The following is a 14,226-nucleotide window of genomic DNA, read 5'->3' on the forward strand; positions in this document are numbered from 1 at the left end:
CACATTTGCAACCCTCACCGCCAGCACAGCACCAGTGGTATGAGCTCAGGATTGGGCTCTCAGTCTCTTACAGCGCACACCTTTGCTTGCTACTCAAAAATTAAAAGTCCCATAGTTCAACAGGCTTCTTCTCAGGTAAGTGTGTATAGGATTACTGCCTTAGTAACTACAACTACAGCAGCCTTATATCTCCAAACGGTTTTGACAGCACCATTTTTAAATTTAATATTCCACAATTTAAAAATAGATAAAATATCCTGGAGAATATTGAGATTACAGCTGTAGTCAGTGAAAGCTCAAGACAAAGTCCTACTTAATGCAGAAAATGTGTGACTGTGCAATCTCTGTTACACAAACATTCCTTTGTTTTAAGCTTATTTACATTATTGGGCATATCCTCCATCTCACACATTAGTGCAGAATACATGAAGTTGGTGCAATCCAGCTATCGTTAAACACTTTTGCACCCTCAATTTCAATTTGTGCATCCCAGTAGCAACAGAACCTTAATTTGTCTAATTTTGTCCACATGATCCATGGTACAGGTACTTCTAGAAAACAGGTGACAACATTTTTGAAACTTGAGTGGCCAGTTTAATGTTTGAGTAAAACAGATGAAATGTCCAAATCGTTATTTCTTAAGAGTGCTGGCAATGTCCCACTCAAAGAGATTCCCAATTCACTTCAACAAAGATGATACCCTCTGCATTCAACAAATGTTGGTCTGATCTGGTACTTAAATATACAATAGCTGAAATGACAGACATGACAAAGTAGCAGTCTTTTTTTAAACATGTGTTCTTAGGTCCCAAAAGAATTTTGTCCAAATGGAAATGTTCAAAGGTCACAACCAAAGTAAAAAGACTTACCCTGCCCCCCCCTCACCACAAAACTTAAAAAAATTCAAAAAGGCTTACATAGGGCATCTTGGCAACTTCAAAAAGACTCACAAAATCAGGCAAAGAGAAACAGTAGAGGAGTCAACTCGGCTTTGCCCATATTTCATACTGCTGAAATCATTCACCATAATTTGGACGTAAAACAATCCCATTTGGGCAAGTGCAAATAACCTAATTAATTTTCCTTCTTTCCAGCTGCCAGGCACCAGTCAAATATCGAAGTCGTATAAACAGAAGGTCCCTGCCCATCTGCAACCAACTCCAGAAAGGAACCAATTTTGAACCTAGGATTATTAGAAACAGGAATAAAATTATTATTTCTTTAATGTTCCCACAAGATATACATGTATAGAGAGATTTGAGTTTCTTTGCGGGTATCTGAAAAGAGCTGAAGAAAAACAGCACTTCTCATTTGGAAATCGCATATTACATATGACTAATACTAGAATAGGACATGCACATTCTCTTTGGGCATGAACATTCAATATAGCCTTAGGATCTTTACCCAGCAGCAGTTGAGCAAAATCAAAATCTAAGGCCTGAGAAACATAGCAGCATCTAGTTAAGTGCCAGTTTTTACATTAAAGTATAGGTGTTCCACATTTAGCCATTTAAGGATAGGGATCCTCATTGTTATGCGATTAGGTGATTAAGGGAACATTCAGCCCAATCTAGTGCCTTTGTTGTGTAAACAGACACTCCTTGCCAGACACTAGCTGGTTGCACAGGCTCCTGGAGATATATTGCCTCTTCTTTGCATTAAGAGCCTCTCTGTTGTGTAAACAGACACTCTGCTACAGGCTAGGGGAGAGTGAGACAGGAAAAGTTGCCCTCCTCCAGATGCAGGTGCCATTTCTGACAATGGCACTTTTGCAGTAAATAGCCACTGGGGGAGATTTTTGGAAGGAGGATAAAGTTAAGGGTTAAACAGCCCATACCTCAGCGCTAGATTCCTAATCTGAATCAGAGCTCCTGATGTTAATGTCTGTCTCAGTCCTGGGAAGATGGGGTATGCAGACTTGTTTGTTTGTAATGGCAGTTGTTTGCTTTTTTGCTCTCTGTTATGAATTTGTAAATTTGTACTGAATTTGTAAATCAACAAAAGTGTCTTTTGTTTGTGGAAGAAGAATTTAGGATATAACCCAACGCTTTTACAAAATTGAGGCTCGATAAAATGACTGGAGTAACTTAGTAACCACGTTAATTCTTAAGCAGTATGGAAGAGGGATAACTATTGCTAAGCTAGAAATAGAGCAGGTATGACATGACACCTTTCTACCTGCTGATGAGGCGTGGGGGGGGAAGAGTGGGGAGGGAAGGAGGCTCTGCCCCACCAGATTCAAGGCGCTCCTGTGCGGCTCAGTGCCCTAATGAACACCATTACTTTACCGCCGACCTTTTGGTGGTGGTAAAGTGAGTAGGTACATTGCGGGGCTGCTTCCCTTACAAAGGGGAATGGGACAAAAGTCCCCTTCTCCGGAGGTGCCGCCTGCGGTAGCCCGAGGTGCATAGGATCCGGCAGCAGTCGTTCTAGGTACGGCCAAGGCTGGGTGCCCCGGGCAGCTCAGGATTGGGCTGTTAGTTGGGTTTGTTGGGACATAGTACAGCAGTTCTGAAACTTACTGTGGTCACGGCACCCTTCATTCGCAGTGGCCTCTTCTTTCCGACTCTCCAAGATGCTGCCATCTTGGATCACACAAGATCTTGCATGATCCAAGATGGTGGCACCCAGGAGGGCTGGGAAGAGGCTGCTGGGATATGCCGCGGTTCCTGTGACGTGGTGTCCGCAGACACCATGGTACATAGTCTGGGAACTACTAACATAGTATATAATATTTTTATGTTAGGAAAAATGCCTGCTTACTGACAAGGAACCCAAATAAAGCAAACTACTATTTTCTGGAACAGTCCTGATGGATTAAAGAAATATAAAGACAGACTAACCTTCAATTTCTGTCCAGTTGACTGCAACCTCTGCTATTGGTATTTTAAAGCACTGAGCTATATAAAGGAGTTCTACATCAAATGCCCTGTAACAAAATGAATACTTATTGGTACTAAATTGAAATCACATTAAACTTTTCATACATATTTGTAGAATCAAACATCATCTGAACATAGCAAGTGATTCAAATAAACTAAAGAAGATCATATGTGCAGCAACCATTGGTTTGTCTCTGGTAAAAAAAATGAAAGGGATTCAGGCATGTCAGTCCTCCTTTGTAAATTGCTATTTGCATATACAGTGCACCCATGGTATCTGCGGGTTGGGCATCCGTGGATTTGACTCACCTCGGATGCCAGTGAATACTGGGGTCCACATTTAAAGCATATTAACAAACCAAAAGTGCCAAAATAAGGTTTTCTACCTTTGTGCAGTCAAACCACACTGTTTCCCGGCCTCTAGAGTTATTTTTAGACTTGAAAGACCCACTTCCAGGTCACATGGAGGTCCCTTTCTGCTCCCAGTATTACCCCAGAATATACCAGGGCAATGTTGGAAGGAGAAAGGAAACTCTGTACAACCTGGAAGTGGGTCTTTCAAGTCTAAAAATAGCTCTAGAGACTGGGAAATGGCATGGTTTGACCACGCAAAGGTAGGAAACATGATTTTGGCACTTTTATTTTTAAACACAAAAACCAGAAATGCCTGCTGGAAGGCTCCAGCCAGAATGCTGACGCATGGGGAGGTTGAGTGGGACCTCCCCATGTCTCAGTAAACAGATTGGATCGTAGATTCATTATCCGCAGTTTTTGGCATATGTGTGTATGTAAAATGCATAACACTATAAAAAACAAATAATATTTAAAAAGCCAACCAGTGGCAAATAGAAACTATAAAACATTAAATAATAAAAACCAGACTGCAACCAGCAAATGTACCCATAAAAAACCCCTTTAAAAGGGTTTTAAAGGCTCTTTGAAATAGGAAGTAGCATTTGTTAATTTTATAATTTGTTGGTAGCTCTAATACCTTTTTACAAATACATTACCTACCAGCGCTCGATATGGAGAGCTGAAAAAGTCCGGGAAGCTGCTTCTCGGGTTAATAGTTTAAAACCACATTGGGTGTCTTTAATTTTCTTAACACAAAGAAACCACACTAGAAAATGAAATCCATACATGAGAAGTGTTCGGAAGTAAGCCCGCTGCAGGGAAAGCGAAAATATTGGTTACATGTATGGAAGAAACTGTTCATGTTAAAAAAAAGTTCAACAAATTTCCCCATAAGTTGCATGGTCTTTCCTGAAACTGTATGGGTTTCAAAGTTACATTTTTGTGACTCATATTTTAAAACAAGTTAACATACAAAATTTGCTGTAGAGATACACACACACACACAAACACAAACACACACACATCTATGGATCAAATAGCTGTGAAAGGTACTAAAGTAAAAACTACCCCCCAAAATGTTGAAAATGACCATATCTTTTATTGCCAACATATTTTAAGGCTTACAAGAATTTTCAAAAGATACATATTTTACAATAAAATCAAGACCACTGAAATGTGTTTCTATGTAATGCTCATTCAACAATGATAACCGTTGAATGATCCAAGACTAAAACACTGTCTCTCCCAAAAGCTTACCCGAGTAATCAAGGTAGCACAAAATTATTTGTATCATAAAAACAGACAAGCATAACACTTGGTATGAATGGAAAAACAAAACAAATTCATGCCTTTACTAAACAGGATTATTTGGACTCTTTTTATGAATACGTATCCATTCATCTCATTTGTAGAGAATGAGCTGCAAGTTAAACGTTTTCCTAAAAGACAGTTGTTGTTCAGTCAGAATTATAACATAGTGCCCTTTGTTAGTGTAGTATGATTGAGGCTACAATCCTATCTTCACCTGAAAGGAAGCCCCATTGACTATGACTCAGAACTGTGTAGACATGCCTAGAGCTCTGAGGCTGCAACCCTATACACATTTACCAGTGAGTAAATCCAGTTTAACTCAATGGGGCTTACTTCCGAGTAGGCATGCACAGGGATTGCACTGTGAGCTTTAAATGAAGCTGAACTGTATCACAGTACTATTGTGTATCTTTCCTATCATGCTTATATTGCTATTTTTGTATGTTCTTTTCTTCAAAAAGTTGTATAAATGTGTTTTTAATAAGATCATAGTTTAAAAAGAATACGAACAAAACAATATTAAACTATAAAGAGGGCTTTACAGCACAGAACAGAGCATGCTTTTTAAATTTATTTTAAAATGTATTATTCTGCCCATTTGTAATCCTCCCTTTCCGATAGAGATTTCTTAAGATATACTATAAAATACCCATAATGACTTAGTTGCAGAATTCTTTTTTAGTGGTAAATGAGAATATGTATTATGTTTTCAGCTACAGATGTTGACCAACGAAAATCAGTTCTGCCCATGAAAAAGAAGCATTCAAAACATCCAGTCCTATCACAACATTGTTCAGAAGCTCCAGATTTAGAATATCTTTTGAGTATTTACTCATCTGAATGCTTCGTCCATAAAAATTACTGTCCTTGTTCAACCCATTATCATCCTGCTTTTATTGGAAGCCTCTGAAGAATCAGGCAATTTAAAGAACTAGGGGCTGAGTATTCAAAAAAAGAAGGCATGTTCTCCACTACTTCTGTGTTAAATGAACCAATGGTTTGATAGTTTATGCTGGAGAAAAAGTAGCAACGACAAGTTTACCTGTGCTATTGAGTCTTTTTCTAAGTGAGCTCGAGAGCCGCAGGCAATGGCCATCTGGTCCTGAGGGGAAAAGTGCATTAACACCTGTTATATACCAAACCAACTGTAAAGAACTGATGGCCTCCCCACATTATTTTTCTACATGCAACTCATCCTCAGATTAAAAGACTTTTCATGTATTTTAAAAGACATTTAATTAACTAATAGAATATGTAACCACCCACTAAAATCTAGCCATGTACCAAAAGACTGAGTATGAAGAGACATTTCTTAAAGCAACATAGAATGGAGTAAGGTACCAATAAGCAATCAGGTTGGTTAGGTACCAAGCTTACTACTCATTCACAAAGCAGAGGCTTATAGCCCAGTGCAAACCTCATGTGCTGCACCAGCCTAGCGTGTCATAAACATCATGTGAAGCATATCTGCAGCAACTGGAGAGCAGGCAGCACCGGGAAGCCCTGTGCTGACGCGCCAGCAGTAAATCCCAGAGCAGTGCCCAACAAAGCAGGTAAGTGTCTGCTGGGCAGCCCAGGGATAGAGAAAGGGCAGAGATCAGGCCTAAGAAGGGAAACGGGATCGGCGGCAGCAACCTGCACCATATTCTATTCCTTCTCCTGGACTTGAAAGCCCAATATGGGGTTACTTGGACACGGACAAGCAATTTTGCTGGTGCAGATCCAAGTATCCCCATTGCACAGACTAGGACTTTACACTAGCCATACAGATGTCCTCTAACTCCAAGGAGACATCCAGCCTGCTCTTAGCAAGCATAGGATACAGTGTGAGCTGTGCCAGTGCTGGTTAGGATTGGAATGTTATTTAGGTATTGTAAGTGAACTGAACTGATAAACAAAAAACAAAATCTGAGACAACTCCAAGTGTCCTGCAAACAGTAAGAGAAAGGAAACTAGAAAGCAAGAGATGCTGATCACAGTATGTTGGCTTAGAATGAAAATACTCTCACATGTTAATATTCAATTATAACACGGGCATAAGAAAACTAGCCAAGTACAGTTCAACAAAGAGCCAAGTACTGAGCAGTCAAGTTCAGAACAAGCATCTGTCTCACACATGGGAAAAAAAGTGAGGCACCAAACCAAAGTACAAACGATTATGCCTTTCTACTTTGGATGCCCACAAGATAAAGCTGTACACTCAAGTCCCCCTGACTTCAGTGAGAAACAAGTGTGCTCAACCTTCTTTGGTTGTGAATGTTAAAACATTAAAAGGAAAAGGATTACATGCAGCACATTTGCAATGGCACATACAAATGCCTTAGCTAACAGACATGCAAACTTGAACCAGTTTTTTTAAAAAAGTAGGTATATACCAAATTCTATCTACACATTAATCCACCTGAAGAAAAGAACTGGTGACTAAATATGAACTCACAGGCCAGGGCTGGAGATTTTCAAGACCTTTTTCTACTTTTTCAATATCTTCAAATTTTGTGGCTCCATCAGCATCTGCCATCAGTATTTTTTTTCCTCTTGAACTGAAGACGCCCTGCAGGTAAGAGAATAATTGAAGACAGCGTTTCCCAAACACAAGCCAATGTGCAGTGGGTTGTGACCCAATGGCTCATTGTCATGCCACAAAGCAATACTGGGAGTCACTGGAGGCTGCTTCAGGGTTGTGCTGGGCCTGCGACCCACTCCATTGGCCTCCGAGATCCCCAAAATGCCTTGCAGAAGCATCAACAGTTATTTGGAAAATATTGAAACACAGTCCCACTTGCGGTCATGGACAAAAATTAACAGCTCCACATCAAAATGCACTGAGCAAAGGGAATTACAATTCAGATGTGCACAGAAGCCTGCGAGATTGGGGTGCAACTATTTATGTAGTTATTATTGAACTGCCCTCTGATACTGATACGGGCAGTTCTGGAAAATGAGAGGATCTCTGACACTGTGTCTCTTGAGAGGATTCTTTGAAAAATACATTTATCTCTTGCCAAACAGATAATTCACAACGCATTGAAAAAAACTAAAATTGGTTGACTGTAGTCAAGCAAACTGAAACTACCTAATTCATTTTCCAGGTTTCAAGGCCATGTTCACCAAGTCTAGACAGTAACCCAACATTTTGCCCTCAACTCTGTAAAACATCAAGAGAATAAAGAAAAATACAACTAAGTTAACACCTGGAAATCCTGAAACCCGATAGAAGCAAAAATATCACACTACTACATAAAAGAAACTAGGGAAAATATCCCCACCAAAAGCTCAAAGGAACCTTTAGCATAGTCAGCTGCTTAACTTGAAACTACAATTACATGCATATTCTTCCATTTTAGTTTCTATCCTGCTTCTTCCCAAGGCTCAAATTGGTTAGCAGCAGTTTACAAATTCAAACACAAAGGCGTGTTAAATTAAATACAGGTGGGCAGCCCAATCCTGAGCTGCCCGGGGCGCCCAGCCTTGGTGGCACAGACAATGGCTGCCACTGGATCCTGCGCACCTTGGGCTACCGCAGGCGGCACCTCGGGTAATGGTTCGTCCCCTTCTCCCGGGTAAGGTAAGCAGCCCCACAATGCGGCTACACTACCTTTTGGTCGGCGGTAAAGTAAAGGCGTTCATATAGGGCGCCGATCCCTGCATAAACGCCTTGGATGTGGTAGAGTGGAGCTCCACAGACATGCCTCCCTCCCTCCCCCCAGCACGCCACCCGCCCATCCACCTCTCTATCTCCTGCCTTCCCATCACCCCCCCACCCATCCATTAAATATATCCCATCCTATAAAAAAGATCACTTCAGAAAAGTCCTACTCATGGAAATTCATGTAAATAGATATTTGCCAATAACATGATGAATACAGTGTACCCAGGCTTCTTCAATTACTATTTTAAAATTAATTGAAATGCTCAGAGCACAAACCAAACAAGGAGGACATCCCTGGCCAATTTACCCCTCCCCCTGAAATAATAATCTGGGTTACAGAAAAGAAAATTGATTAAAGTTTAATACCATCTTGACAGCTCCCCCCTTTCCACGATTCTTCACCAAAGTGAGGACCCTCACTTTGTTACTACCGTATTTTTGGGTATACTTCAATGCAACCTACGGCAAAAAAAAAATCATAATAGAAGAACTGGATGCCATTCTCTTTTGTCATTTATGTTCATGACATTACATGAAATCAAATAAAGATATATTGGAATGCAGAACCTGCTTGGGTGATAGAAAGGAAGCTCAGCAGACACCCTGGGTTTCCTTCCTTCCCCCTTGCCAAACCGCTTACTCTCAGCCTAATTTTGCTTCTACTACAGTTAAAACAAAAATTCATTTGTTTGAGAATACAATGTAAAACAGGTTTACACCACCTACTAGTCAATATTTTAGCATTATTATTATCATTATTAACAGTATTTATATACCGCTTTTCAACAAAAAGTTCACAAAGCGGTTTACAGAGAAAAATCAAATAACTAATGGCATCCATGAATTAGATGTACAAGGTTTATATATTAAGTTAGAAGCTCATATCTCATCTTTAGGAAAACATTCTGGGAAGAATAAAACACTGTTAATTCAAGGAAATTAACAATTCAATTGTTTTCACAATGAGAAAAATTACAATGAAAGTGAAAAGGCTGAGTAGTGGCAGCATAGCAGAAATACTTATTTCAGGGAACTTCTGTTTCCAGGAATTCTGGCATTCCATTTGTGCAAATTTGGATACAACCCAACATTTTTCTATTGCCTTTCTGTGAATGTGTTTCAATGGTTTAAAAAAAGGTTATTATATGGCACCTTTATGCTTCACCTTTATCGACGTATGGTTCAAGTGTTATGGACATACGGGGCAAATGTTACTTCACGTATGCAAATCTAGGTGCAACTTATTAGACATAAGTAATTCGTATCATCTTGGTGGGCATGTCAAATTTATTTTAGCAGAGCTATTCCCAAATGTGAATTATTGCTCAAAATAATAACATGAGTACAATAAACATAAGATCTGGAATAGAAAGCATTCTTTTTTTTTAATCTTTCATGTTCTGGGCCTTGACACCATGCACCATGCTATCAAATATTTCCAGAACAAGGACTAAAAGGGTTTTCAAATAGAACAGACACGGTCAATATTATAAATTAGAGACTGTGTGGCCAAATGTGACTCCTACCTTTGTGGTTTGATCTCTGCTGCCATCATCAACCACTATGACCTCATATGTAAATGCAGGATCTTGCTTCTACAAAAAGGACAACAAAACCTGAGCATTTTCTCTGACATCATATCCTTTCCCATTATGTGAACCAGGACACCAGCAAAATGCAGGTGATGTTTATATCCATGTACTGGATACTGCAACAGAATGTGAATTTTTCATACCTGTCTCTTCTCTAAGTAGTCTAAAGCTTCATTCATCATTGATGGTACTGTATAGAAAAAAAGCACACACACGCACCACAAAACCAAGATCTGGTTTAAATAAAACTGCATTGATGAAAAATGTCTAAGATAAATGATAAAACAATGTTATACAGAAAAACAAGGATTTATTCTTACACCGTTCCTCCTCATTATATGAAGGTACAACCACAGAAAGCTCAAGCGTTGGGGGGTCATGAATGCTGGGCACAAATTCCTTCTTGTTTTCAGCAGTCAGAAAGAACTTTTCGTCATCATATCTATTAAAGTGTGGCGTCTTTGTTGCAGTTATGTGTGCAATGACAACTATCTAGGAAGGAGGAAGAAGATTCAAATGTAAGAGTTAAGTTTGCATAATATAATATTCATAAACAGCAGTCTCAGGCAAAAAAAAAATCATTCATTTTAAAAATAGGAAGATGAATAATCAGGATAGCCAAATGCAACAACAGCAGCTAGCAACCAAAGGCAAAAGTGTTGTGCATTCTCAAATGGCATTTGAGGCACAACACACACACACACAATATGAAAAGTTACTGCAGCACAACATGCTTGAGCTCTTACAGCAATTTTAAACTGCATTAGTGCCTTCTGCTATTGCAAGTGACGCAATATAGCACAAATTTATAGCACAATGTTATGCTTGTCTATTTGAAAACATGCCCCACTGAATTCAAAGGTACTTTGTCGCTTGTAAGTCTGTTTAGGATTCCAGTCATTGCACAGGCACACCAGCAGAACTTAGATCAAGTCTCCAGACCTGTAGCCCAGCAGGGTGAATGCAACCCGTCAGGGATTTGATAAATTTCCAGTTTTTGCTATCTGCCTCACAGCTACAGGAAGGAACTACACAAACTGGATTGCCAAGCACCTGGTAGGACTAAACACAAAGCTCACAGGCTGTGTGCAAACTGGTGATTTACAAGCCATGGAGGATGGATTAAGCCTGTAAACTTCAGACAACAGAGAGGTCTTTTCTTAATTCAACTCAGTAAAATGCCAAATACAATAATATATATGTATGTCAATTATACATATATAATTATACATAATTATATAATTATACATAATGATTATTAAAATTACTATAATATAACAAGTTATATATATACATAATTATAGACATACATATAAAAATATAATTATACACAAATAACTATTATACCTGATGAAATAATCAGCTACATCAGTTTCCAAACTATTTTCCTCATCAGCAGAATTTTGTCTCTGTGATCAATTTGTTTCCAGTTATCTGACAGAACGGAAAGCACTTTCTGCTGCATTTTCCAGGATAATTAGCAACAGATTAGCCATAAGGCATATATTACTGCACATATAGGTGGATTCCAGTGCTACCATTTGGGAAATGTAAAGCTATCTGTTTAACGCCATTGCCCAAGAAAAACTGGGAAACAAAAGAAGTTACAATTTGTCCAAAGTCCAATTCAGCTACTTGACAAGGAAGAAGGCTGGAGATCAACCATTTACTAAACGCTCCTACAGAATGATGGACTTGGGCTGAATCCACATCAATCAACATTACTAACTGATGACTTTTCATGGTGATCAGCCTCAACTCCTCCTTGATACAATAGCCACAATAGTATTCTTTTCTGGCTTGCTGTCACCATGAATAAGAGAAGCACCACAAATCAAGAGCGGCCAAGAATGATAAGGGTGAAATTGCACTGAGGTTGCTACTATAACTACATCCCAAAACAAGCCCCTTGCAGAGTCTATATGGGCGTCAGCTGTAAGATCCTGGGAGCAGAGAAGTGCTGGTGCTCAACCCTGCCTCTCAGGGCCTCTGTGAGGAATTTTATCAGGGGATACAAAGTTTATTTTGGGCCCCTTCCCTTCCTAATTTTTATGAATTACAATATATAAAACAATACAGACATACAAAATGTGAATGCCAGTCTTCCCACAATACATGCAAACATTTTCTGGGATCCCAGGACATTTCCAGCTCCCCTCCTTCGGCTCCTGGCTCCTCCTCCAGGCCAGGGTCCATGAGAAGGGGAGTGCAGGGGGTACATCCTACCTGGGCCTACCTGGTCCTTTTGACCTTCGGCCCAGGTAGGATATATCCCCTGCACCTCCCTCTCATGGACCTGGTGAGATTGGAAAGTGCAAGATCCCAGGAAACATCCCTCCTTTGGCTCCTGGGCACCCTTTTTGACCCTGGGCCCAGTTAGGATGTACCCCTTGCACCCCCTCTCATGGACCTTGGTGAGACCAGAAAATGTAAGATCCCAGGACATTTCTGGGTCACCTCCTTTGGCTCCTGGACACCCTTTTTAACCCTGGGCCCAGCTAGGATGTACCCCCTGCACCCCCTCTCATGGACCTTAGTGAGACTAGAAAATGTAAGATCCCAGGACATTTCTGGTCCACCTCCTTTGGCTCCTGGACACCCTTTTTAACCCTGGGCCCAGCTAGGATGTATCCCCTGCACACACACCCCATGACCCCGGTAAGACTGGAAAATGCAAGATCCCAGGACACTTCCTTTGGCTCCTCGGCCTCCTTTTGGACCCCAGGCCCAGTGTCTCACCCCCTGCACCCCTGTGCCATGGGCCCTGCTGCAGCAACTGTGGGGCTGCCCAGCACAGTAGGGAAGGGAGATCTGCTTTGTTAACTTGTCGCAAGGCCTTGAAGGGCTGGGGAAGGTCCCAGGGGTGCCTCCTGGCTCAGATGGCCTGGAGATGACAGAGGGGAGGAGGAGGAGTGGAGGGGGCATGAGGCAGTGCGAGGGCCAAGCTGGCTGGGCGTGGGTTGGTCTCTCTGCCTGCACCCTCTGGGCGAAAGGGAAGGCTGAAGGCCACCAGAGCTCTCTCTCTCTCTCTCTCACCAGACCCAGGCCAGCGATTGCCAGCGCTGCCAGCCCCTCGGCCAGCCACAGCACCTCCATCATCAGCCACCTCCACGCTATTGCTTCACTCCACTTCCGCCAGCAGCTCCTAGGGACACGGAGGCGGAAGGACAGATCATAGAGCTAGACGTGGTCTAGAGAGACACACAACTTCTGGCGTTAGACTGAAAGCCGGAAGCGCACAAGAGTCGTTTCGCTCTACCCCATAACATCTCTATGGCTTAACTTGTTGGCAACCTTCAGTCTCGAGAGACTATGGTATCGCGCTCTGAAATGTGGTTTTGGAACATCGTCTAGTGTGGCTGAAAAGGCCAATCTGGGAGTGACAATCCCTTCCACACTGGGAGCAAGTGCAGTCTGTCCCTGGTCTGTCTCCCTGCCTATGGGCCTGCCTTCTTTGCCTCTTTGCCTCAGACTGTTGGCCAAGTGTCTCTTCAAACTGGGAAAGGCCATGCTGCACAGCCTGCCTCCAACCGGGCTGCTCAGAGGCCAGGGGTTCCCACCTGTTGAGGTCCACTCCTAAGGCCTTCAGATCCCTCTTGCAGATGTCCTTGTATCGCAGCTGTGGTCTACCTGTAGGGCGCTTTCCTTGCACGAGTTCTCCATAGAGGAGATCCTTTGGGATCCGGCCATCATCCATTCTCACGACATGACCGAGCCAACGCAGGCGTCTCTGTTTCAGCAGTGCATACATGTTAGGGATTCCAGCACCTTCCAGGACTGGAACGTCCTATCTCTATGGCTAATCCCCACCAATCACACTTCAGCCTGAGAACTTTAGGCTGGAAGGTTGTGCAGATGTTTCCACAGAGAAACTTAGGCTGCAGTCCTAACCACACTTTCCTGAGAGTAAGCCCCACTGAACAAAATAGGACTTACTTCTGAGTAGACCTTGTGAGGATTGTGCCTACAGAGAGCTAAAAGCTGCCACCCTATCCACACTTACTTGGGAGTCAGCCCCATTCACTGTAATGGGATAGTAATGCATAGGATTGGGCTGAAAGACGTGCTCTTGGGCTGCAGTCCTGTACACACACTTTCCTGGGGGTAAGAGCTCCATTGAACAGAATGGGACTTCCTTCTGTATAAGCATGCATAGGACTCTGCTATTGGATTTTTTAAAATTAAGCTGAAAATCCTATATACAGACGTTCCTGGGACGAAGCCCTATTGAACAGACTGGGACTTACTTCTGAGTAAGCATGCATAGGATTGTGCAGGGTCTAGGAGAGGGGGGTAAAAGGGGTAATTTGTACCTAGGCCCAGGGTGAAAAGGGGGGCCTGGGAGCCAAAGGAGGGGGCCCAGGAATTTCCTGGGATCTTACAATTTCCTATCTACTCAGACTTGTTGCCCTCAGGGATGCTGGGGACACTACCATGA

General features: G+C 41.8%; 1 protein-coding gene across 2 annotated transcripts; it reads right to left on the minus strand.

Moving 5' to 3' along the window:
- Positions 1-571: 571 nt before the first annotated feature.
- ALG5 (ALG5 dolichyl-phosphate beta-glucosyltransferase) lies at positions 572-12,912 on the minus strand. 2 transcript variants are annotated; one of them, XM_066618018.1, is made up of 10 exons: positions 12,825-12,912; positions 10,109-10,280; positions 9,932-9,978; positions 9,723-9,791; positions 8,563-8,655; positions 6,985-7,098; positions 5,590-5,649; positions 3,897-4,048; positions 2,844-2,929; positions 572-1,183 (listed from the first exon to the last, which is right to left on the minus strand). In XM_066618018.1, exons 1-10 carry the CDS (start codon positions 12,885-12,887, stop codon positions 1,071-1,073), a joined length of 969 nt encoding a protein of 322 aa, XP_066474115.1. In that variant the 5' UTR covers positions 12,888-12,912; the 3' UTR covers positions 572-1,070. The 2 variants fall into 2 exon arrangements, with proteins under 2 accessions (XP_066474115.1, XP_066474116.1); XM_066618019.1 differs by lacking the exon at positions 12,825-12,912 and having other exon boundaries at positions 10,111-10,191.
- Between the last annotated feature and the right edge of the window lie 1,314 nt (positions 12,913-14,226).

The sequence above is a fragment of the Tiliqua scincoides genome, chromosome 2, assembly GCF_035046505.1.
Source record: "Tiliqua scincoides isolate rTilSci1 chromosome 2, rTilSci1.hap2, whole genome shotgun sequence".
NCBI lineage: Eukaryota > Metazoa > Chordata > Lepidosauria > Squamata > Scincidae > Tiliqua > Tiliqua scincoides.